Source organism: Procambarus clarkii, unplaced genomic scaffold, assembly GCF_040958095.1.
Source record: "Procambarus clarkii isolate CNS0578487 unplaced genomic scaffold, FALCON_Pclarkii_2.0 HiC_scaffold_1229, whole genome shotgun sequence".
In the NCBI taxonomy this organism is placed as follows: domain Eukaryota; kingdom Metazoa; phylum Arthropoda; class Malacostraca; order Decapoda; family Cambaridae; genus Procambarus; species Procambarus clarkii.
The window spans coordinates 1-25,000 of NW_027190258.1; the positions used below are offsets into that span (position 1 = coordinate 1).

At 51.4% G+C, this 25,000-nt stretch overlaps 1 protein-coding gene and 2 non-coding genes across 3 annotated transcripts; all 3 read left to right on the forward strand.

The window, feature by feature from the left end:
• The first annotated feature begins 5,816 nt into the window (after positions 1-5,816).
• LOC138362111 (uncharacterized) lies at positions 5,817-7,037 on the forward strand. The gene has a single exon (XM_069320991.1). The coding sequence runs from the start codon at positions 5,817-5,819 to the stop codon at positions 7,035-7,037; it is 1,221 nt and encodes a 406-aa protein (XP_069177092.1).
• A 154-nt stretch (positions 7,038-7,191) lies between these two features.
• On the forward strand, positions 7,192-7,376 carry LOC138362114 (U2 spliceosomal RNA). Its single transcript, XR_011227421.1, has one exon. It is a non-coding gene; the product is annotated as a U2 spliceosomal RNA (small nuclear RNA).
• Positions 7,377-16,679: 9,303 nt separating this feature from the next.
• On the forward strand, positions 16,680-16,864 carry LOC138362115 (U2 spliceosomal RNA). Its single transcript, XR_011227422.1, has one exon. It is a non-coding gene; the product is annotated as a U2 spliceosomal RNA (small nuclear RNA).
• Positions 16,865-25,000: the final 8,136 nt, after the last annotated feature.

Here is a 25,000-nt window from a genome sequence, read left to right on the forward strand (position 1 = left end):
AAGTGTTAGATGTGAAAAAGTCGTGATATATATACAAAAATGGAATAGTTGGCGCGTAATAGTGCTGTTCGTTTTCTGTTATGGTATCAGAGAGAGAACGTCTCCTATTTATATTTTTGACGAGCGTTGGCGTAACAGGCCCCTTGCACTTTTAATTCGTTATTGTACTTTTCAAAAGCTGTAGCTACCTTAAGACACATGACAAATGGAGGTTTATGTATTAGAGTTAAGCGCTATACTCCCTGGCCAGGAGCGAATTCGTGAAACGCCACGCGAGTCTGTTTACCACTTTGCCGCCAGTTACATATTCACTACTCATGAATGAAACCATGTAATATCATGAATTTGCATATATATATAAATTCATTGATCAGGTAAGAAATGGTTAAAGCCTTTACTGCATGGCGTTTATATGTATGCTTGAATTCGAATATTACTCAACGATAATCACATGCCCTTTTGCAATTGAAACTCGCTACGTGGTTTCTAGCCGCAATTGTTGCCTGGTGTTGCAGAGCAACCATGCATCCTATCGCTTCTCGGCCTTTTGGCTAAGATCAAAGTGTAGTACTGTACTATCGTCCGCACGTCCGCAAGGGGTTAAAGGGATAGTATAATCTACACTTTAGCGATCCTGGTAGTCTTAAAACTACCTGTAGGGGGAAGGAATTGGGTCGCCGCATCGCCCATCCGCCTCCACCGGTGAGACAGCAAGCCTCACGGCTTGCTGTCCACCTCCACCGACTGGCTTGTCCGGGGCCAGTCTTTTGGTGGGAAACGCATTAAATTGCGTTTCTCTCTGAGCTTCTGCCTTGTACAAGGCTCAAGGAGCTCGGAGGGAAACTCAATTTATGCTTGCATAGATTGTGTCGTTGTCCGCACGAACTTCCCCTCCGGGTATGGAGTTAAAGGGCCGGTCCAATCAGCGAGCGCGCTTCCACCAACACCGACCGTCCAGCCATCTAGTGGCGGATTTGGGAGTTAGCCCAGAACCGATCACTGGTAAAGGGGGGAGCAAGCTCCTCAAACTTTACATAGTGGCTGGCAAGACGGCAAGTCCCCCGTGATTGCCGTCGACCTTCAGGGGCTGGCTTGTCCGGGGCCAGTCGCCTGAAGGAGAGACCATAGACTCTGTTTTCCTCCACATCTGTGCCTTGAGCCAGGTGCTGGAGGATGAACATAGACTATGTTCACATTGATTGTGTTGTCGTCCGCACGCCCGTTTTTCGGAGTTAATGGGGCAACATAGTCAATGTCTGTCTCTGTCCCAGTCACGGCCTCGTGCTTCTATCACTTGTGATGGATCCGCGACGGCCTTCAAGGCTGACGGTCCCATGGGTGGAGGAGGACCAAACCCTGCAGGCGGCAACCCAGGTCGCTGCCCACAAACACAACCCACAGTACTGACACCACACTGGCCGCCTGAAAGATGGACCAGCGACGACGGTGGGACCCGAGGTCGACCTTGGTGAGTCGGCCTCAGTGCTCAAGATGGACCACGACTCGAAGACGACTGCCTGCCCTGACCCCATCGATGTGAAAGTGGAAGATGACGATTCCAGGGACGACTCCAGTGACGACTGTCTGGTGATCGACTTAGACGAATCGACCACGTGGATGACGACGACCGCTGGTCATGAGGTCGCCCTTGGCGAGGCGGCCTCAAGGAGGACCATACTCCCCCACTCTGGGGTCAGTCCTGGGAGGCTGGCTCGGGGTGGGGTCGACGCTGGGAGCAGAAACGCGGGGGTCAACGATGTGAGGCTGGCCCATCCTGTAGACAACACCGAGGTCGCCCTTGGCGAGGCAGCCTCGAGGAGGACCTTACTCCCCCGCCCTGGGGTCAGTCCTGTGAGGCTGGCTCAGGGTAAGGTCGACGCGAGAGGTGGAACCTCGAGGCTGGCCCGTAATGCTGCCGACAACACCGGGGTCGCCCTTGGCGAGGCGGCCTCGAGGAGGACCATACTCCCTCGCCCTGGGGTCAGTCCTGTGAGACTGGCCCAGGGGGGGTCGACACGAGAGGTAGAGCCATGGAGGTCGACACTGTAAGGATGGCCCGTGACGCTGCCGACAACACCGGGGTCGCCCTTGGCGAGGCGGCCTCGAGGAGGACCATACTCCCCACCCTGGGGTCAGTCCTGTGAGGCTGGCTCCGGGTGGGGTCGACGCCAGAGATGGGAACGGGACGGTCAGCACTGTGAGACCAGCCTGTGACTCTACAGACAACACCGGGGTCGCCCTTGGCGAGGCGGCCTCGAGGAGGACCATACTCCCCCACTGGGGTCAGTCCTGTGAGGCTGGCTCGGGTGGGGTCGACGCCACGAGGGAGGGTGTGAATATGAGCCACCCTATGACTCACTAGCACCACCGGGGTCGCCCTTGGCGAGGCGGCCTCGAGGAGGACCTCACTCCCCCACTTGGGGTCAGTCCTGTGAGGCTGGCTCGGGTGGGGTCGACGCTCGAGACAAGGATGACGCTTCTAATGACGACGGCTGTGCCGGTCGCCCTTGGCGAGGCGGCCTCGAGGAGGACCACTCCCCCACCTGGGGTCAGTCCTGTGAGGCTGGCTCCGGGTGGGGTCGACACCCGAGATGAGGACAAGGGGGTCAGCGCTGTGAGGCTGACCCACGACGATACCAGCGACGACGATACCGGGGTCGCCCTTGGCGAGGCGGCCTCGAGGAGGACCTTACTCCCCCGCCTGAGGTCAGTCTTGGAAGGCTGGCCCTGGGTGGGGTCGACCCGAGTGGCACCAACCAGGAGGACACCACTGGGAGGCTGACCCATGACGCTACCAGCCCCGAGGACGACACCAACATGATGACATCGAGGACGACTCCACCCAGGAAGCCGTTCTATAGTTTTGCATCTTGGGTCGGCTTCAGTGACGAAAGCATGTCAGCCCATGGGATAGGCGCCGGCGCTTCCCACTTGAGATCCAGCTCACGACCAGGGTTGGCTGGCGACATGGAACTGGGGGTCGGCACCAGCGACGCAAGCCCGGGGGTCGGCACCAGCGACGCAAACCCGGGGGTCGGCTTCAGCGACACTAGCCCTGGGGCTGGCTCCCTCAACGAGCCCTTAAGGGCTGGTGCCTACAATGAGCCCTTAAGGGCTGGCCCTGGCAATACCAACACATCCCCTACTCAGGCCGACCCCAGCGACGACGCCCGGCCAGTCACGGTTCAGGAGACTATTTTGGGGGTCGGACCAGCGACAATACTGCTTCTAACACAAATGCAGACAACGACGTTGACTTCTGGGACGACGTTAACATTCACAGGCAGAGGAACCAGAGATTCGTCTTCCGCCATATAGCAAGAGACTCTGGCACCAGCAGTGATGACGACAGTCGCTCCCAGGCCTCATCAGCCCCAGCAGGAAACGACAACACCCCAGAGGCCCCTCAAGGGGCGCCACCAGCCCTCAGGGGGAACGACGACAACGACAACGAACCTAGCCCTGACCAGCAGCCGCAGAGACGAGGGGAAGCCCTCACCATCTTGTTCCCACTCCCTAGACACTAAGTGCACAGAAACGCCCTGCGCCCACGTCCACTTATCACAGGCGTGGACCAGCCAGCGTGTGTCGTTGCAACGACACCTGGAGGGTGGCCATGGGCTCCGCATTTCAGAATTAATATACAAATGCGCCGGCTGCAGCTCAACCCTACGAAAACGACCAACGACCCACACCTGTGCCCGCCCTACGAGAAATTCGGGCTGCTAGGACCCTGGACGACTGCCCCTTGTCGTTCCAGTGCGATGCCCGCGGCTGTGGGTTCTCGTGCAATTCCAAAATTGGCATAATGAGCCACAGGGAAATGCACTCCCGTCAAGCAACCAGAGAAGCCCGCCGAGCGGCCAGGCAGCCTGCACTAGACAGGGTGCAACGACAGCCTGACCCACCACCAGACGACGGACGACGACACCCTGGCCAAGTACCAACACCCAGCCCTGACGACCCGGCCCCTGCTGTCATCTCCAGCTCTGCTGAGGCGCCTGCACCACTGATATTCACCCCAGCCAGCTTATCTCCGACGCCCAACAGCCCAATACCCTCACCGGCCCTGTCACCACCCCGGCTTAGGCAACCACAGAGAGCTCACCCGCTCTCACCTGTTGTGACGGTGATACCCTTCCCAGACATGCCCTCACCTACCCCCCTGAGCCAGACAATGACGATGGGGGTGACCCAGCTTCTCCAGCAACCAGCACCAACAACTCTGACAATGAAGATGTTGATGCTTCGCCCCACCATGATCATGAGATCCCAGGAGAGCCACTGCAGCGTCACACCAACGACGCAGCACAAGAATGGGTGCTAGAGGTGTTTTACGACCCCCTACTAGCCCTCCTCCGGACCCCTGACTGGGAGGGCTTCACCCGCCTCCTTGAAGAAATCACTGAAGTAGTACACGCACGCTTCCGCATTCGGACTGACGGGGAACGGCAAGCACCCCCAGTGATCGATGTAAATGACTGTAAATCGATCCAGCGCCTCTATAGGAACAACAGGAGGTGAGCAGTCCGACTTATCACCGCCGGGGAGAGTGCAAGATGTGAAATCTCGAGCGAGGACGTTGAGAAGTACTTCACAGAGATGCTGGCGCCCAGGCCAGCACTAGACGACCCCCAGGCCAGCACTAGACGACCCCCAAGCACTACAAGCAATCCCTGAACCGCCAGACGATCGTGCAGAACTCAACGTGGCTGCGTTTAGGGAGGGCAAAGTGGAAATTAGATTGTCAAAATCAGAGAACACTGCACCGGGTGACGACAGAATAACGTACCGACACTGGCAACAAGTCGACCCAGAGTGCAAGGTTCTCACAGCAATATTCAACATCTGCCTGCACCACAAGTGAATACCCCAGTCGTGGAAAACATCGCGAACTATCCTGATCCCGAAAGATGGGGACCCTGAAGCCATCACCAACTGGCGCCCAATCGCCTTGTGTCGTACCATATACAAACTGTACACAGGGTGCTTGGCTGCCCGTCTGAAAAGCTGGATCGTGCACAACAATGCACTTTGCAACGCCCAGAAGGGGTTTATGCCAACGGACGGCGTGCTGGAGCACAACTTCATCCTCCAGCACTACCTTGACGAAGCACGAGGAGGAAACAGTGACGTCTACATTGCGTCGCTGGACCTGACGAACGCGTTTGGATCAGTGCCAGCCGAGCTGATCGACGCCTCCCTCCGCCGGATGGGTGCAGGACAAGCCTTCATCGACGTCGTCCAGAGCAGCACAAGGGACAACTCTACGAGGATCATGACGGCCGATGGTGAAACGAACGTCATTCATGTGCACTGTGGAGTCCGCCAAGGCTGCCCTATCAGTGGGCTCTTGTTCAATATTGCAATTGAACCTATCTTACGAACGGCCATTGCAACTGGCCTTGATACCGATCCTGACTTCAAACACCCCTGCCTGGCCTATGCAGATGACATCACACTGCTGGCCAGAACTGAAGCAGGTCTACAGAGCCTCCTGGACCTGTGGGGCGACCTGTGGGGACCTGAGACTGGCTCTAAACCCCAGAAAATGCTCCTCTATGCATATGTCTGGGAGACAGCCAAGGGGAATGAGAAATACGACCTTCAACATCGGCGAGACGAACATCAACTGCCGTAGAAACGGCGAAGAAACTAAGTTCCTTGGCCGGCCAGTAGGATTCCACCTACTGCCAAATTCTACAGCAATTGACGAATTCAAGAAGCTGGGGGAAGCCATACTGACCAGCAAGTTGGCGCCCTGGCAAAGGATTGATGCTCTAAAGACCTTTGTATTCCCCACGACGGTATTCGCCATGAGAACGTGGCAGCTGAGGAAGGGAGACTGGCAGGAGCTTGATGATCATCTAAGGAAATTAATCAAGTCAACACTCTATCTCCCGACCCGAGCTACAAATGACTACCAATATGGCAGCGCAGCGGCAGGCTCCTGTGGAATCCCCCTTGCTGCAGAGGACTCAGACGTGTTTGTGATTGATTCGGCCTTCAAACTTCTTACTACGCCGGACCAAGACACAAGAAACATCGCGAGAGAGGACTGCACCAAGGTCGTGACCCGGAGACTACGAGAAGACGCTACATTAGTGAATGTCTGCCAATACCTGTCCAAGGAAGCAATGGCTCAGCGGCCGACTGATCACGAAACAGTCTGGTCCAGAGCAAGAAATGCATCAGCAAGACTAGACACGAAATGGTCTGCCGACGGCGAAGAGTTAGCACTAACATGCGGGGAACGGACCATGACAAAGAAGGAGAGAAGACTCGTGGCAAGGAACATCCGCAATCACCATCGTGGACTCAGAGACGAACGCCTGCAGGACAAGCCGGACCAAGGAAAAGTGATGAAGCAAGTCGCAAAAGTCCGAGCCTCGTCCTCCTTCATCTACGACGGAGCATTCACTACCTTCGCAGACTGGAGGTTCATCCACAGGGCTAGGCATAATCTCCTCCCCCTCAATGGAGCAAGGCGCTTCAATGTTAACTCTGACAAACGTTGCAGGCGTTGCAGGAACCCAAACGAGACTCTACCACATGTTCTTAACCACTGCATGAGGCTGTCCAACCCCATGAACAAGCGCCACAATGCACTAGTTCAACGGATCGTGAAAGCTGCTGAAGGACGATTCTGGAAGGTCATCACGGCGAATCAGCAGATCCCTGGCATCGACAGCAACCTACGGCCGGACATCGTCCTCGAGAAGAATGGAGAAGTCCTCCTCGTCGACGTGACGTGCCCCTTCGAGAACGGCGAAGCCTCCCTGGATGAAGCCAGGCTGCGAAAGGAGCAGAAATATGCGCCGATTGCAGCTGCGCTGAGACGGACCTACAAGCAGGTTACTGTCCACGCCTTCGTCATGGGCTCACTAGGCTCGTACGATCCGAGGAATGACAAGTTGATGAACAGGCTCGCCTCCAAGAAGTACCAGAAGCTCTTCAGGAAGCTCTGCGTCACCGATACGATTCGATGGTCGAGGATGATCTACATCGAACACGTGACCGGCGCCCGGCAGTATTGATTTCCATTTATTTGTGCTATCTCTTGCAGGACCATGCCATTTCTTTCAGAATATGTCTATGCTGTTTGTTTCAGGAATTTGCATTATTATGAGTTCCATTGTAAAATTTCCATATGCAGCCCTCTGTGGGAATTGTCACAAGGCATTATGTACAACTCCTGTAACATTATTCAATAAACAAATAATCTGTTCTTATCAGCTTAATATCTGATACGATCCCCATGTGGGATCCTCGATATTAAACTGATTTTTGCAACATGGCAAAGTGCTAGGAGCTTGCTCCACCTTTGCCGCGGATCGGCCCGGTATTGCAGTACCTCTGGGATCGGTCCACTCCCTTCGGGGAGACCAAAAACAACCCTATCAACTAGTCAAAATCAAGTAGGAGACGATGATGTTAATTGGTTATGTACATTAATGAATCGTGTTAATTTGAATTGCAGTAATTACTTCACACCAGCCAACATCGTATGAGGAAAAAGCCTTGGAACGAGCAGCAGAAGTGAGTCAGTCGAGTCCGGGTTTGATGGGTCGAAGCTGAACAACTGCAACGAGTTAGAGAGAAGGAAGGAAGGAAGGAAGGAAGGAAGGAAGGAAGGAAGGAAGGAAGGAAGGAAGGAAGGAAGGAAGGAAGGAGAAAGAAGGAGAAAGAAGGAGAGTGAGGTGAGTAATATCATTTAATAACTTTAGATTAAAGATTATGTGCGAGCAAAGAAATACGATGGTTGGTGTGGAAGGAAAGAAGTTGATTTTATGAATGGGGGGTTGCCAGTTAGTGCAATTTTAATTGATTTTGTTTGTTTTCTGAGATAGGTTATATAGGGTGAAGTTTTTCTCTATTTATATAAGTGTGGAAACTGGTTTAGGTAGCTTAGTGGTTTGTTATGAAAAGGCTGGTAGAGATGGGTTGAATAGTGTTAGACTTGTGTCTGCATTTAGTGGAGAACTGGATTTGGTATTTAAATGGCATCTAATATGACGTAGTCATTGTGCAAATCAACTCTAAATCAACGGGTTTACTATGATCGAGAACCTAACTATAATAGTTACCCATTGTTGGCATGCTCTTCTCTTTTTTTTACGAAATTACTTACTCACTCTCCCTTGTGAGTGAGGGTGGAGTGGTGTGTATATCACTCGGAATTCCTTAGTCGGCTTTGACGGCGAAATTATATTCACACACACATCAAGATTAGACGTTTATCTATTTAATTTACCATTGCTGCACTGTACCAATGCGTAATAAAGACGAAATTCGAGTTGAGATGGAGGGAGGGAGGTGTTGCTTTGGTGTGCTCTTACACGGCAACTCAACGATCGTTTGCCACTTCCACGCTTGCCAGTCGGCCACTAGCCTCAAAGTGAATTCTAGTGTCTTGATTAGCTTTACAATCCATCATTTACCTCAATACACACTAACAATGTGTATTTATATACTTCAATCGAGCATTCGATGCACGCATTCACCTATAATATATACGTCAAAGAAACCCAGAACCCACCCAAGTTCAAGCGCACCTGCACTCTCGCCCCTCTCCATTTGAATGCTTGTTTCCTAATTAGATTTCAAATGATTCATTCACCTCTCTAAACGCCACCACCGTCTGTATATTTACATATTTTATTTAGGCAATGTAAGCAGGCACACATTCATTCATTCATTCATTCATTCATTCATTCATTCATTCATTCACGTAAAATAACGAATAAAATTGATATAGAATCTACTATAATTTGCAAAGCGACCAACCACCAAATGTGTCATTGTGAAAGCTAGTTTCGTAATTAGCTTTGCAATACTTCATTTACCTCCCTAAACACCAACAATGAGCGAGTATTTGTATACTCGGTAAAAGCGATGGATGGATTCCTTACACATTCACATATATTAAGCAATGAATTTGCTATAGTACCTACAGTACTCAGACTTCTCGAATTACTTACATCTTCTTATATCTTAACTTTGTTGTTCATTCAACAACAGAGTCGTTTTCCAGGGAATCACGTTATGTTAGATGATGCATCGCCTCGCCTCGCATGGCATCGAATCGCATGTGAATTGCATCGCATCGCATTGAACTGCATGGTATTGAATCACAAGGCATTGAATGGCATGGCATGGCATGGCATGGCATGGCGTCACGTCACGTCTCTCGTCTCTCGTCTCTCGTCTCTCGTCTCTAGTCTCTAGTCTCTAGTCTCTAGTCTCTAGTCTCTCGTCTCTCGTCTCTCGTCTCTAGTCTCTAGTCTCTAGTCTCTCGTCTCTCGTCTCTCGTCTCTCGTCTCTCGTCTCTCGTCTCTCGTCTCTCGCCTCTCGCCTCTCGCCTCTCGCCTCTAGCCTCTAGCCTCTAGCCTCTAGCCTCTCGCCACCCAGCCCTGCCTCGCTTCGCCTCGTCTCCGGTTTATGAAAACGATGTATCAAGCAAAGTGTTAGATGTGAAAAAGTCGTGATATATATACAAAAATGGAATAGTTGGCGCGTAATAGTGCTGTTCGTTTTCTGTTATGGTATCAGAGAGAGAACGTCTCCTATTTATATTTTTTGACGAGCGTTGGCGTAACAGGCCCCTTGCACTTTTAATTCGTTATTGTACTTTTCAAAAGCTGTAGCTACCTTAAGACACATGACAAATGGAGGTTTATGTATTAGAGTTAAGCGCTATACTCCCTGGCCAGGAGCGAATTCGTGAAACGCCACGCGAGTCTGTTTACCACTTTGCCGCCAGTTACATATTCACTACTCATGAATGAAACCATGTAATATCATGAATTTGCATATATATATAAATTCATTGATCAGGTAAGAAATGGTTAAAGCCTTTACTGCATGGCGTTTATATGTATGCTTGAATTCGAATATTACTCAACGATAATCACATGCCCTTTTGCAATTGAAACTCGCTACGTGGTTTCTAGCCGCAATTGTTGCCTGGTGTTGCAGAGCAACCATGCATCCTATCGCTTCTCGGCCTTTTGGCTAAGATCAAAGTGTAGTACTGTACTATCGTCCGCACGTCCGCAAGGGGTTAAAGGGATAGTATAATCTACACTTTAGCGATCCTGGTAGTCTTAAAACTACCTGTAGGGGGAAGGAATTGGGTCGCCGCATCGCCCATCCGCCTCCACCGGTGAGACAGCAAGCCTCACGGCTTGCTGTCCACCTCCACCGACTGGCTTGTCCGGGGCCAGTCTTTTGGTGGGAAACGCATTAAATTGCGTTTCTCTCTGAGCTTCTGCCTTGTACAAGGCTCAAGGAGCTCGGAGGGAAACTCAATTTATGCTTGCATAGATTGTGTCGTTGTCCGCACGAACTTCCCCTCCGGGTATGGAGTTAAAGGGCCGGTCCAATCAGCGAGCGCGCTTCCACCAACACCGACCGTCCAGCCATCTAGTGGCGGATTTGGGAGTTAGCCCAGAACCGATCACTGGTAAAGGGGGGAGCAAGCTCCTCAAACTTTACATAGTGGCTGGCAAGACGGCAAGTCCCCCGTGATTGCCGTCGACCTTCAGGGGCTGGCTTGTCCGGGGCCAGTCGCCTGAAGGAGAGACCATAGACTCTGTTTTCCTCCACATCTGTGCCTTGAGCCAGGTGCTGGAGGATGAACATAGACTATGTTCACATTGATTGTGTTGTCGTCCGCACGCCCGTTTTTCGGAGTTAATGGGGCAACATAGTCAATGTCTGTCTCTGTCCCAGTCACGGCCTCGTGCTTCTATCACTTGTGATGGATCCGCGACGGCCTTCAAGGCTGACGGTCCCATGGGTGGAGGAGGACCAAACCCTGCAGGCGGCAACCCAGGTCGCTGCCCACAAACACAACCCACAGTACTGACACCACACTGGCCGCCTGAAAGATGGACCAGCGACGACGGTGGGACCCGAGGTCGACCTTGGTGAGTCGGCCTCAGTGCTCAAGATGGACCACGACTCGAAGACGACTGCCTGCCCTGACCCCATCGATGTGAAAGTGGAAGATGACGATTCCAGGGACGACTCCAGTGACGACTGTCTGGTGATCGACTTAGACGAATCGACCACGTGGATGACGACGACCGCTGGTCATGAGGTCGCCCTTGGCGAGGCGGCCTCAAGGAGGACCATACTCCCCCACTCTGGGGTCAGTCTTGGGAGGCTGGCTCGGGGTGGGGTCGACGCTGGGAGCAGAAACGCGGGGGTCAACGATGTGAGGCTGGCCCATCCTGTAGACAACACCGAGGTCGCCCTTGGCGAGGCAGCCTCGAGGAGGACCTTACTCCCCCGCCCTGGGGTCAGTCCTGTGAGGCTGGCTCAGGGTAAGGTCGACGCGAGAGGTGGAACCTCGAGGCTGGCCCGTAATGCTGCCGACAACACCGGGGTCGCCCTTGGCGAGGCGGCCTCGAGGAGGACCATACTCCCTCGCCCTGGGGTCAGTCCTGTGAGACTGGCCCAGGGTGGGGTCGACACGAGAGGTAGAGCCATGGAGGTCGACACTGTAAGGATGGCCCGTGACGCTGCCGACAACACCGGGGTCGCCCTTGGCGAGGCGGCCTCGAGGAGGACCATACTCCCCCACCCTGGGGTCAGTCCTGTGAGGCTGGCTCCGGGTGGGGTCGACGCCAGAGATGGGAACGGGACGGTCAGCACTGTGAGACCAGCCTGTGACTCTACAGACAACACCGGGGTCGCCCTTGGCGAGGCGGCCTCGAGGAGGACCATACTCCCCCACTTTGGGGTCAGTCCTGTGAGGCTGGCTCAGGGTGGGGTCGACGCACGAGGTGAGGGTGTGAATATAAGGCCACCCTATGACTCCACTAGCACCACCGGGGTCGCCCTTGGCGAGGCGGCCTCGAGGAGGACCTCACTCCCCCACTCTGGGGTCAGTTCTGTGAGGCTGGCTCCGGGTGGGGTCGACGCTCGAGACAAGGATGACGCTTCTAATGACGACGGCTGTGCCGAGGTCGCCCTTGGCGAGGCGGCCTCGAGGAGGACCAAACTCCCCCACCCTGGGGTCAGTCCTGTGAAGCTGGCTCCGGGTGGGGTCGACACCCGAGATGAGGACAAGGGGGTCAGCGCTGTGAGGCTGACCCACGACGATACCGGCGACGACGATACCGGGGTCGCCCTTGGCGAGGCGGCCTCGAGGAGGACCTTACTCCCCCGCTCTGAGGTCAGTCTTGGAAGGCTGGCCCTGGGTGGGGTCGACCCGAGTGGCACCAACCAGGAGGACACCACTGGGAGGCTGACCCATGACGCTACCAGCCCCGAGGACGACACCAACATGATGACATCGAGGACGACTCCACCCAGGAAGCCGTTCTATAGTTTTGCATCTGGGGTCGGCTTCAGTGACGAAAGCATGTCAGCCCATGGGATAGGCGCCGGCGCTTCCCACTTGAGATCCAGCTCACAACCAGGGTTGGCTGGCGACATGGAACTGGGGGTCGGCACCAGCGACGCAAGCCCGGGGGTCGGCACCAGCGACGCAAACCCGGGGGTCGGCTTCAGCGACACTAGCCCTGGGGCTGGCTCCCTCAACGAGCCCTTAAGGGCTGGTGCCTACAATGAGCCCTTAAGGGCTGGCCCTGGCAATACCAACACATCCCCTACTCGGGCCGACCCCAGCGACGACGCCCGGCCAGTCACGGTTCAGGAGACTATTTTGGGGGTCGGACCAGCGACAATACTGCTTCTAACACAAATGCAGACAACGACGTTGACTTCTGGGACGACGTTAACATTCACAGGCAGAGGAACCAGAGATTCGTCTTCCGCTATATAGCAAGAGAGACTGGCACCAGCAGTGATGACGACAGTCGCTCCCAGGCCTCATCGGCCTCATCAGCCCCAGCAGGAAACGACAACACCCCAGAGGCCCCTCAAGGGGCGCCACCAGCCCTCAGGGGGAACGACGACAACGACAACGAACCTAGCCCTGACCAGCAGCCGCAGAGACGAGGGGAAGCCCTCACCATCTTGTTCCCACTCCCTAGACACTAAGTGCACAGAAACGCCCTGCGCCCACGTCCACTTATCACAGGCGTAGACCAGCCAGCGTGTGTCGTTGCAACGACACCTGGAGGGTGGCCATGGGCTCCGCATTTCAGAATTAATATACAAATGCGCCGGCTGCAGCTCAACCCTACGAAAACGACCAACGACCCACACCTGTGCCCGCCTACGAGAAATTCGGGCTGCTAGGACCCTGGACGACTGCCCCTTGTCGTTCCAGTGCGATGCCCGCGGCTGTGGGTTCTCGTGCAATTCCAAAATTGGCATAATGAGCCACAGGGAAATGCACTCCCGTCAAGCAACCAGAGAAGCCCGCCGAGCGGCCAGGCAGCCTGCACTAGACAGGGTGCAACGACAGCCTGACCCACCACCAGACGACGGACGACGACACCCTGGCCAAGTACCAACACCCAGCCCTGACGACCCGGCCCCTGCTGTCATCTCCAGCTCTGCTGAGGCGCCTGCACCACTGATATTCACCCCAGCCAGCTTATCTCCGACGCCCAACAGCCCAATACCCTCACCGGCCCTGTCACCACCCCGGCTTAGGCAACCACAGAGAGCTCACCCGCTCTCATCTGTTGTGACGGTGATACCCTTCCCAGACATGCCCTCACCTACCCCCCTGAGCCAGACAATGACGATGGGGGTGACCCAGCTTCTCCAGCAACCAGCACCAACAACTCTGACAATGAAGATGTTGATGCTTCGCCCCACCATGATCATGAGATCCCAGGAGAGCCACTGCAGCGTCACACCAACGACGCAGCACAAGAATGGGTGCTAGAGGTGTTTTACGACCCCCTACTAGCCCTCCTCCGGACCCCTGACTGGGAGGGCTTCACCCGCCTCCTTGAAGAAATCACTGAAGTAGTACACGCACGCTTCCGCATTCGGACTGACGGGGAACGGCAAGCACCCCCAGTGATCGATGTAAATGACTGTAAATCGATCCAGCGCCTCTATAGGAACAACAGGAGGTGAGCAGTCCGACTTATCACCGCCGGGGAGAGTGCAAGATGTGAAATCTCGAGCGAGGACGTTGAGAAGTACTTCACAGAGATGCTGGCGCCCAGGCCAGCACTAGACGACCCCCAGGCCAGCACTAGACGACCCCCAAGCACTACAAGCAATCCCTGAACCGCCAGACGATCGTGCAGAACTCAACGTGGCTGCGTTTAGGGAGGGCAAAGTGGAAATTAGATTGTCAAAATCAGAGAACACTGCACCGGGTGACGACAGAATAACGTACCGACACTGGCAACAAGTCGACCCAGAGTGCAAGGTTCTCACAGCAATATTCAACATCTGCCTGCACCACAAGTGAATACCCCAGTCGTGGAAAACATCGCGAACTATCCTGATCCCGAAAGATGGGGACCCTGAAGCCATCACCAACTGGCGCCCAATCGCCTTGTGTCGTACCATATACAAACTGTACACAGGGTGCTTGGCTGCCCGTCTGAAAAGCTGGATCGTGCACAACAATGCACTTTGCAACGCCCAGAAGGGGTTTATGCCAACGGACGGCGTGCTGGAGCACAACTTCATCCTCCAGCACTACCTTGACGAAGCACGAGGAGGAAACAGTGACGTCTACATTGCGTCGCTGGACCTGACGAACGCGTTTGGATCAGTGCCAGCCGAGCTGATCGACGCCTCCCTCCGCCGGATGGGTGCAGGACAAGCCTTCATCGACGTCGTCCAGAGCAGCACAAGGGACAACTCTACGAGGATCATGACGGCCGATGGTGAAACGAACGTCATTCATGTGCACTGTGGAGTCCGCCAAGGCTGCCCTATCAGTGGGCTCTTGTTCAATATTGCAATTGAACCTATCTTACGAACGGCCATTGCAACTGGCCTTGATACCGATCCTGACTTCAAACACCCCTGCCTGGCCTATGCAGATGACATCACACTGCTGGCCAGAACTGAAGCAGGTCTACAGAGCCTCCTGGACGTCACAACGGCGACCTGTGGGGACCTGAGACTGGCTCTAAACCCCAGAAAATGCTCCTCTATGCATATGTCTGGGAGACAGCCAAGGGGAATGAGAAATACGACCTTCAACATCGGCGAGACGAACATCAACTGCCGTAGAAACGGCGAAGAAACTAAGTTCCTTGGCCGGCCAGTAGGATTCCACCTACTGCCAAATTCTACAGCAATTGACGAATTCAAGAAGCTGGGGGAAGCCATACTGACCAGCAAGTTGGCGCCCTGGCAAAGGATTGATGCTCTAAAGACCTTTGTATTCCCCACGACGGTATTCGCCATGAGAACGTGGCAGCTGAGGAAGGGAGACTGGCAGGAGCTTGATGATCATCTAAGGAAATTAATCAAGTCAACACTCTATCTCCCGACCCGAGCTACAAATGACTACCAATATGGCAGCGCAGCGGCAGGCTCCTGTGGAATCCCCCTTGCTGCAGAGGACTCAGACGTGTTTGTGATTGATTCGGCCTTCAAACTTCTTACTACGCCGGACCAAGACACAAGAAACATCGCGAGAGAGGACTGCACCAAGGTCGTGACCCGGAGACTACGAGAAGACGCTACATTAGTGAATGTCTGCCAATACCTGTCCAAGGAAGCAATGGCTCAGCGGCCGACTGATCACGAAACAGTCTGGTCCAGAGCAAGAAATGCATCAGCAAGACTAGACACGAAATGGTCTGCCGACGGCGAAGAGTTAGCACTAACATGCGGGGAACGGACCATGACAAAGAAGGAGAGAAGACTCGTGGCAAGGAACATCCGCAATCACCATCGTGGACTCAGAGACGAACGCCTGCAGGACAAGCCGGACCAAGGAAAAGTGATGAAGCAAGTCGCAAAAGTCCGAGCCTCGTCCTCCTTCATCTACGACGGAGCATTCACTACCTTCGCAGACTGGAGGTTCATCCACAGGGCTAGGCATAATCTCCTCCCCCTCAATGGAGCAAGGCGCTTCAATGTTAACTCTGACAAACGTTGCAGGCGTTGCAGGAACCCAAACGAGACTCTACCACATGTTCTTAACCACTGCATGAGGCTGTCCAACCCCATGAACAAGCGCCACAATGCACTAGTTCAACGGATCGTGAAAGCTGCTGAAGGACGATTCTGGAAGGTCATCACGGCGAATCAGCAGATCCCTGGCATCGACAGCAACCTACGGCCGGACATCGTCCTCGAGAAGAATGGAGAAGTCCTCCTCGTCGACGTGACGTGCCCCTTCGAGAACGGCGAAGCCTCCCTGGATGAAGCCAGGCTGCGAAAGGAGCAGAAATATGCGCCGATTGCAGCTGCGCTGAGACGGACCTACAAGCAGGTTACTGTCCACGCCTTCGTCATGGGCTCACTAGGCTCGTACGATCCGAGGAATGACAAGTTGATGAACAGGCTCGCCTCCAAGAAGTACCAGAAGCTCTTCAGGAAGCTCTGCGTCACCGATACGATTCGATGGTCGAGGATGATCTACATCGAACACGTGACCGGCGCCCGGCAGTATTGATTTCCATTTATTTGTGCTATCTCTTGCAGGACCATGCCATTTCTTTCAGAATATGTCTATGCTGTTTGTTTCAGGAATTTGCATTATTATGAGTTCCATTGTAAAATTTCCATATGCAGCCCTCTGTGGGAATTGTCACAAGGCATTATGTACAACTCCTGTAACATTATTCAATAAACAAATAATCTGTTCTTATCAGCTTAATATCTGATACGATCCCCATGTGGGATCCTCGATATTAAACTGATTTTTGCAACATGGCAAAGTGCTAGGAGCTTGCTCCACCTTTGCCGCGGATCGGCCCGGTATTGCAGTACCTCTGGGATCGGTCCACTCCCTTCGGGGAGACCAAAAACAACCCTATCAACTAGTCAAAATCAAGTAGGAGACGATGATGTTAATTGGTTATGTTCATTAATGAATCGTGTTAATTTGATTTGCAGTAATTATTTCACACCAGCCAGCATCGTATGAGGAAAAAGCCTTGGAACGAGCAGCAGAAGTGAGTCAGTCGAGTCCGGGTTTGATGGGTCGAAGCTAAACAACTGCAACGAGTTAGAGGAAGGAAAGAAGGAAGGAAGGAAGGAAGGAAGGAAGGAAGGAAGGAAGGAAGGAGAAAGAAGTTGAGTAATATCATTTAATATCTTTTGATTGAAGATTATGTGAGCAAATACGATGGTTTGGAAAGAAAGAAGTTGATTTTATGAATGGGGGGTTGCCAGTTGGTGCAATATTAATTGATTTTCTTTTCTTTTCTGAGATAGGTTATATAGGGTGAAGTTTTTCTCTATTTATATAAGTGTGGAAACTGGTTTAGGTAGCTTAGTGGTTTGTTATGAAAAGGCTGGTAGAGATGGGTTGAATAGTGTTAGGCTTGTGTCTGCGTTTAGTGGAGAACTGGATTTGCTATTTAAATGGCATCTAATATGACGTGGTCATTGTGCAAATCAACTCTAAATCAACGGGTTTACTATGATCGAGAACCTAACTATAATAGTTACCCATTGTTGGCATGCTCTTCTTTTTTTTTACAGAATTACTCACTCTCCCTTGTGAGTGAGGGAGGGAGGAGTGTGTGTGTATATCACTCGGAATTCCTTAGTCGGCTCTGACGGCGAAATTATATTCATACATACATACATCAAGATTAGACGTTTATCTATTTAATTTACCATTGCTGGAATGTACCAATGCGTAATAATGACGAAATTCGAGGTGAGATGGAGGGAGGTGTTGCTGTGGTGCGGTCTTACACGCCAGCTCAACGATCGTTTGCCACTTCCACACTTGCCCGCCACTAGCCTCAAAGTGAATTCTAGTGTCTAGATTAGCTTTACAATCCATCATTTACCTCAATACACACTAACAATGTGTATTTATATACTTCAATCCAGCATTCGATGCACACATTCACCTATAATATATACGTCAACGAAACCCAGAACCCACCCAAGTTCAACCGCACCTGCACTCTCCCCCCTCTCCATTTGAATGCTAGTTTCCTAATTAGATTTCAAATGATTCATTCACCCCTCTAAACACCACCGACGTATATTTACATACTTTATTTAGGCAATGTATGCAGGCACACATTCATTCATTCACGTAAAATAACGAATAAAATTGATATAGAATCTACTATAATTTGCAAAGCGACCAACCACCAAATGTCATTGTGAAAGCTAGTTTCGTAATTAGCTTCATTTACCTCCCTAAACACCAACAATGAGTGAGTATTTCTAAACTTGATAGAAGCGATGGATGGACATTCACATATAATAAGCAATGAAATTGCTATAGTACCTACAGTACTCAGACTTCTCGAATTACTTACATCTTGTTATATCTTAACTTTGTTGTTCATTCAACAATTGAGTCGTTTTCCAGGGAATCACGTTATGTTAGATGATGCATCTCAGGTAATGGAGGGTGGCAGTAGTGGAGGGTGGCAGTAGTGGAGGGTTGCAGTAGTGGAGGGTGGTGGTAGGGTAGGGTGTTGGCAGTGGAGGCTGGCAGTAGTGGAAGGTGGCGGTAGTGGAGAGTGGCAGTAGTGGAGGGTGGCAGTACTATAGTGTGTCAGTAGTGGAGGGTGGCAGTAGGTGAGGGGTAGCAGTAGTTGATGGTGGAGGTAGTGGAAAGTGGCAGTAGTGGAGAGTGATGCCAGTGGAAGGTGGAAGTAGTGGAGGGTGGCAGTAGTGCAAGGCGGCAGCAGTGGAGAGAGCCACAGCAGTGTAGGGTGGCAGTAGAAGAGGGTGGCAGTTGAGGGTGGTGGTAGGGGAGGGTGGCAGTTGTGAAGGGTGGCAGTAGTGGAGGATTGCAGTAGTGTAAGGTGGTGGTGGTAGTTGAGGGTGCCTGTAGTGGAGGGTGGCAGTAGTGGAGGTTGGCAGTAGTGAGGGGTTAAAGTAGTGAAGTGTGGCAGTAGTGGAGGGTGGCAATAGTGGCGGGTGGCAGTCATGGAGGGTGGCAGTAGTGGAGGGTGGCAGTATTGGAGAGTGGCAGTAGTGGAGGGTGGCAGTAGGGGAGGGTAGCATTAGAGGATGTTGGTCGTAGTGGAGGGTGGCGGTAGTGGAGGGTGGCGGTAGTCGAGGATGGCGGTAGTGGAGGGTGGCAGTAGTGGATGGTGGCAGTAGTGGAGGGTGGTGGTAGTGGAGGGTGGCGGCAGTCGAGGATGGCGGTAGTGGAGGGTGGCAGTAGTGGAGGGTGGCAGTAGTCGATGGTGGTCGTAGTGGAGGGTGGCAGTAGTGGATGATGGCAGCAGTGAAGGGTGGCAGTAGTGGAGAGTAGTGGTAGTGGAGGGTGGCAGCAGTCGAGGGGGGCTGCAGTCGAGGATGGCGGTAGTGGAGGGTGGCAGTAGTGGAGGGTGGCAGCAGTGAAGGGTGGCAGTAGTAGAGGGTGGTGGTAGTGGAGGGTGGCAGTAGTAGAGGATGGCAGTAATAAAGGGGAGTGATAGTGGAGGGTGGCAGTAGAGAAGGGTGGCAGTAGTGGAAGGTGGCGGCAGTGGAGGGTAGTGGTACTGGAGGGTAATGGTAGTGGAGGGTGGCGGTAGTGGAGGGTGGCGGTAGTGGAGGGTGGCAGTAGTGGAGGGTGGCAGTAGTGGGGGGGTTGAAGTAGTGAAGGGTCGCAGTAGTGGAGGGTGGTGGTCATGGAGGGTGGTAGTAGTGGAGGGTGGCAGTAGTATAGTGTCAGTAGTGGATGGTGGTCTTAGTAGTGTAGGGTGGCAGTAGTGGAGGTTGGAGGTAGTGGAGGGCTGCGGTAGTGCAGGGTGGCAGCAGTGAAGGGTGGCAGTATGGGAGGGTGGTGATAGTGGAGGATGGCAGTAGTGGAGGGTGGTAGTAGAAGAGAATGGCAGTAATGGAGGGTGGTGGTGTTAGAGGGTGGCGGTAGTGGAGGGTGGCGGTAATGGAGGGTGGCGGTAGTGGAGGGTATCGGAAGTGGAGGGTAGCGGTAGTGGAGGGTGCCGTTAGTGCAGGGTGGCAGGAGTGGAGGGTGGCGGTAGTGGAGGGTGGCGGTAGTGGAGGGTGGCGGTAGTGGAGGGTGGTGGAAGTGAAGGGTGGTGGTAGTGGAGGGTGGCGGTAGTGGAGGGTGGCGGTAGTGGAGGGTGGCGGTAGTGGAGGGTGGCGGTAGTGGAGTGTGGCGGTAGTGGAGTGTGGCGGTAGTGGAGTGTGGCGGTAGTGGAGTGTGGCGGTAGTGGAGTGTGGCGGTAGTGGAGTGTGGCGGTAGTGGAGTGTGGCGGTAGTGGAGTGTGGCCGTAGTGGAGTGTGGCGGTAGTGGTGGGTGGCGGTAGCGGTGGGTGGCAGTAGTGGGGGGTTGAGGTAGTAAAGGGTGGCAGTAGTGTAGGGTGGCAATAGTGGAGGGTGGCGGTAGTGGAGGGTGGCAGAAGTAGAAAGTGGCAGTAGTTGAGGGTGGTGGTAGGGAAGGGTGGTGGAAGCAGGGGTGGTGGTAGTAGTGGGTGGCAGTAGTGGAGGGTGGCAGTATTGGAGGATGGCAGTAGTATAGTGTGTCAGTAGTGGAGGGTGGCAGTAGTGGAGGGTGGCAGTATTGGAGAGTGGCAGAAGTGGAGGGTGGCAGAAGTGAAAGGTAGCAGTAGTGGATGTTGGTCGAAGTGGAGGGTGGCAGTAGTGGATGGTTGAGGTTGTGGAGGGTGGCGGTAGTGCAGGGTGACAGTAGTGGAGGGTGGCAGTAGTGGAGGGTGGCAGTAGTGTAGGGTGGTGGTAGTGGAGGGTGGGGGTATTGGAGGGTGGCAGGAGTGGAGGGTGCTGGTAGTAAAGGGTGGCAGTAGTGTAGGGTTGCGATAGTGGAGGGTGGCGGTAGTGGAGGGTGGCATTGGTGGGGGGTTGAGGTAGTGAAGGGTAGCAGTAGTAGTAGTATAATCCGAGCCAGATAGGGGCACTTCACAAACAATGGGGGGTACTTATCAGACAAAGGAATCAGAGGCGGGGTGACAGATAGACCCACCTCAAATTGTAGTCTACGGTGCGCCCCCGCCATATTTCACTTACACTGGGTATCTCCGTTTAAACACTACGTCATTATATAGGACTAATTAAGGCTATATATATTCGAACAAGTCTGAATGGCCCCTCCAGGACTATGTGCATATATGTCCGGAGCTATATAGGATATATATATACTCAAAATAAAAGTGGGTGAAAAAGAAATAACACTTGTTTTATACAATATATTAACAAAAGTACATAGTGGCTTAAACGTAGTCGTAATCTAATTCCCCCCCATAATATTGTCTAACTAGACCCCTCCTCCATGCCCACAGGTCTGTTGTGGGGTCTTCCTCCCCCTCCTGGGGTGATGATGACGATGAGTCATCATCCAGAGGGAGAAAGAGGTGTTGTGGTTCTTCTTCCTCTCCTAGGGGGCTACTGTCGTCATAGCATTCACTCTCACTGGAAGGGTGTCGCCCTTCCTTCCCTTGTGGCTCGATGACGTCATCACTTTCACTTCCAGCGGTCACCCCTTGGGTTGAGGAGGATGGGTGGGGGTCAGGTGGTATGTCTGGATGGCCATAGTCTAGGCTTTTGTATTTATTTAGTAAGAGTGTTTATCATCAAATGCACTTAAACCCCTCTTAGTATTATGGGTGGTGACCATTTGCCGTCCTAAATTCCTAATTTGGTAGTATTGGAAAGTATTTACTACTGCATTACTGTGAAGGGTTTCTTTAAAATGTCTATGAGTTAAAGATCTTTGCACAGCGCGGGGGATACCCTTAGCGGCAATGGAATTTGAATTGTTGTGCAACAGCAAACTATACATTTTGGGCTTGAGAGCTACAACTTCAAGGATGTGTCTATCTGAAACCTATGACTTTAAAAGACCTAAAACACCCTTTTTAGAAGGATCATACAAGGGGTGAGTTTCAGGGAAGTTACTGGTATCGATCCATGATCTAAGGGGTTCTTTCCCCATCTCGTTAAAGACATCTTCAGTCATTAAACTGAAGATGAAACTGTCTGTATCGCTGTATATCAGTGCTGCCCTATCTGAATAGTGGTTCTTAAGTACCCTGTACCAAAAATGGTACAAACTGTATTTTGCTAGCTCAAGAATCTGGAACCCAATGTAATTAGGATGAGTAATTTTAATGAATGGTCTGGAACTGACAGACAATAATTTATTGTCACCTAAATGCACCATACGTTTAAAGCGAGGATTCTTCACCTCTCGTAAAAAGACCCTAGCTGAAGTCACTAGTTTGGTATCAATGGCATAATGGGCTGGGTTCAGTAGTGTTTTACCAAAAACACTGTTCGTCAGTAATTTGAAGAGTGTTTTCCTATCGTTACTGGTGGAAGCATTTCTATTGTTAACGTTGGTGTTAACAAATTCTGCCATAAAATCAGACTGGCGGAACTCATAAATGGCATGAATAGCCCCTACTTCAAGACCTATCTCAATAAATAACTGTAAGAGGTGTAGAGATATGAAATAATGTTTCTTGGGGAGATGATCCCCTTCCAACTTAATATTTTTTTTTAGGAAGGTTTGTAATGTTGTTTGTTTCTAGAAGTCCCCTACTAAATGGTGAGATATCCTCCATACTTATTCCCCTATGGTGTAAACAAAGGGGTAGATCGTCTGTTAGTCTAGCTATTTCAGGTCTTATGTGTTTGGTGTCAATTAATAGCCAGTACCCTTTGTTAGAAGAGAATGGCTGTTCTGTCATTATCTTCCCTTCGCTAATGAAGGAGTTCATCTCATCAGATGACAACCTTCTTAGACCACCATAGGGTAATTTCTTAGTCATACAACTCCCGTAAAGGGAGTTGAAGTCTAAGTATAGTAAGAAAGAAGACCTATCCTCCTGGGGGTTAAAAGATGGGTTGACATAGCGGTTGTTAGCTCTGGCATAACTCCTAACTGCAGTTGTAAAACCCCCTCGTATGTTTTGTGATATGAGATTGTGCAACGTCACATCTGCACTTAACTCCAACGATATTTTGCTACTTTTCAAGAAGCAATCATAGGAGTAACCCGGAAGGCTACAGTAGTGAGTCATCTCTAAGGAAAATATATCATTTAGAATTACCCTATGGTGAGTAAAAATGTCAGCCAGTAAACCGACATCACACCTTAAATAAATAAGGAGATAATCCTTTAATGACTCATATCCTGTAGCCTCCCATACTAATTCAGAATGTCTATATTCTTCCAAAGTGATGGTTGATTTGTTTAGGGAGCTGTAAAACATTTCAATAGGGGGGAGTGTTGCATCATTAAAGCAGCTGATTTTTGTGGCATATTCATAAGGGAAAAACTGCTTACCCTTTAAGAGTAGGTGGTGACTCTCTTCGGGTAAACCTTCTATCATTGAGTGAGTGAATGTTAAGGGGCTGCCTGAATCAATGCGGGTTTTTGCTAGGGACGAAAGACTGCCCGTAATAAAAGCCAGTGAATCAAGAAATTTAAGGTTGCCTATTTCTACCTTAAGATATTTAGTCCCCTGCCTCATGAGGATATTGCTCTTAATATTTGAACCCATGGCAAACTCCCTCAAAATTAAGCCCATGTCATAAGACATATTGTGGGCAATTAGGACTAAACTCTCTAGAGCATTCTTGTGGCGGAGGTTGCAGTAATTACATAGAGCTCCAATATAATTGAGTTTTTTCCTAAGGTGATCATGATGTTGAACCTTGAAATTGGTGGGTATAAATACCTCCTCACAAAACTGACAGTGAGTCTGTCTCCTAAAATGAACCATATCCTCAAGAGACATGTCTATTTCATATTTGGGTAGGGTGGATCTGATAATTTCCCATTTGGTGGCAACTCGCTCCATGAAATGAGTGACGCTATCCCCCCCAAAATAAGTAAATTTATCAATGACGGAGTGGTTCCTATCAACAATTATATAGCTGTATGCTATAGGCCTATGTATGGCTGTAACAGAACCTAGACAATCCTCAGTGCTTAGGACACACTCGAAATCGAAATAAGCTACATGGGAAGGGGGGTAACCTTTCCCTGTATTTTTAAAATGAAGGGTGTCCCCCTCCTGGGGATAAATCATTTTCTGCATGATGTCGCAGGAAACAGAATGGTGAAACAGCTCACTAGAATTTTGATATTCAGAAAGACAGCTTCTACAGAAGACTGTCTTTCGCCTGTGGCTGCGGGTAAAGTTCCGCAAAAACTTATTGTCTTTAATAAGACTTACATGAGACTCCCCCAATAATAATAATGGAACTATGTCTGAGTACTGTCTGCTACCTCGACGACAAAGAGAGACGTGATAGCCAGCGTCTGTATGTTTGTGAATTGAATACAAAAAAATGGAGAGTTTATTCCTATTTTCCAATTTAGAGATATCCTCCCATGCGAGAGGGAAAGATAATTGCTCGTATTTGACCATTTTCCTAACCCTAGAGTGAGACTCTACAAGTCTTCCTATACGTTTCCATTTCCATCCTTGTTGTGACGCCCGAAAAGCGGCAATGCATTGAATAATGCATGTTCCATTGTTACCATTGGGGTTTGGGTTGAAGACCTCATGTCGCGCCCTTAAAAAGGGGGATAAGGGACATAATCCCCCAAAACTGACCTTACACTACCATTACAGATAACGATTTTGAGGAAATCAACATTAAATAATATAAAACCACTCCCCTCTGTTTCTGAAAGGAGATCCTCCAGACGTGTAATCATATAACTCACCCAGCTATCAATAAGATCACCCACCTCCTCAAGAGTTACCAGCCTAGCAGGTGTCGTTATGAAGTGTTCCCTATAGTCATCATCTTCTGTGAGACCTTGTTTTAAAAGTGTAACCTTCACTTCAAGGAGGAGTTTCAATGATGAAGTAAATTTGCCATGACCCGCCAGAGAATTCATGTAATTCTCTATTTCGTTAGAGAATAGTTCTCTAAAGTTGCTTAGAAGACCTACAGGATCTGTGGCAAAGGCTGGGGGGATGGAATATTCCATTCTAGTAAAGAGATCCCCCAGGGCCCCCACCCT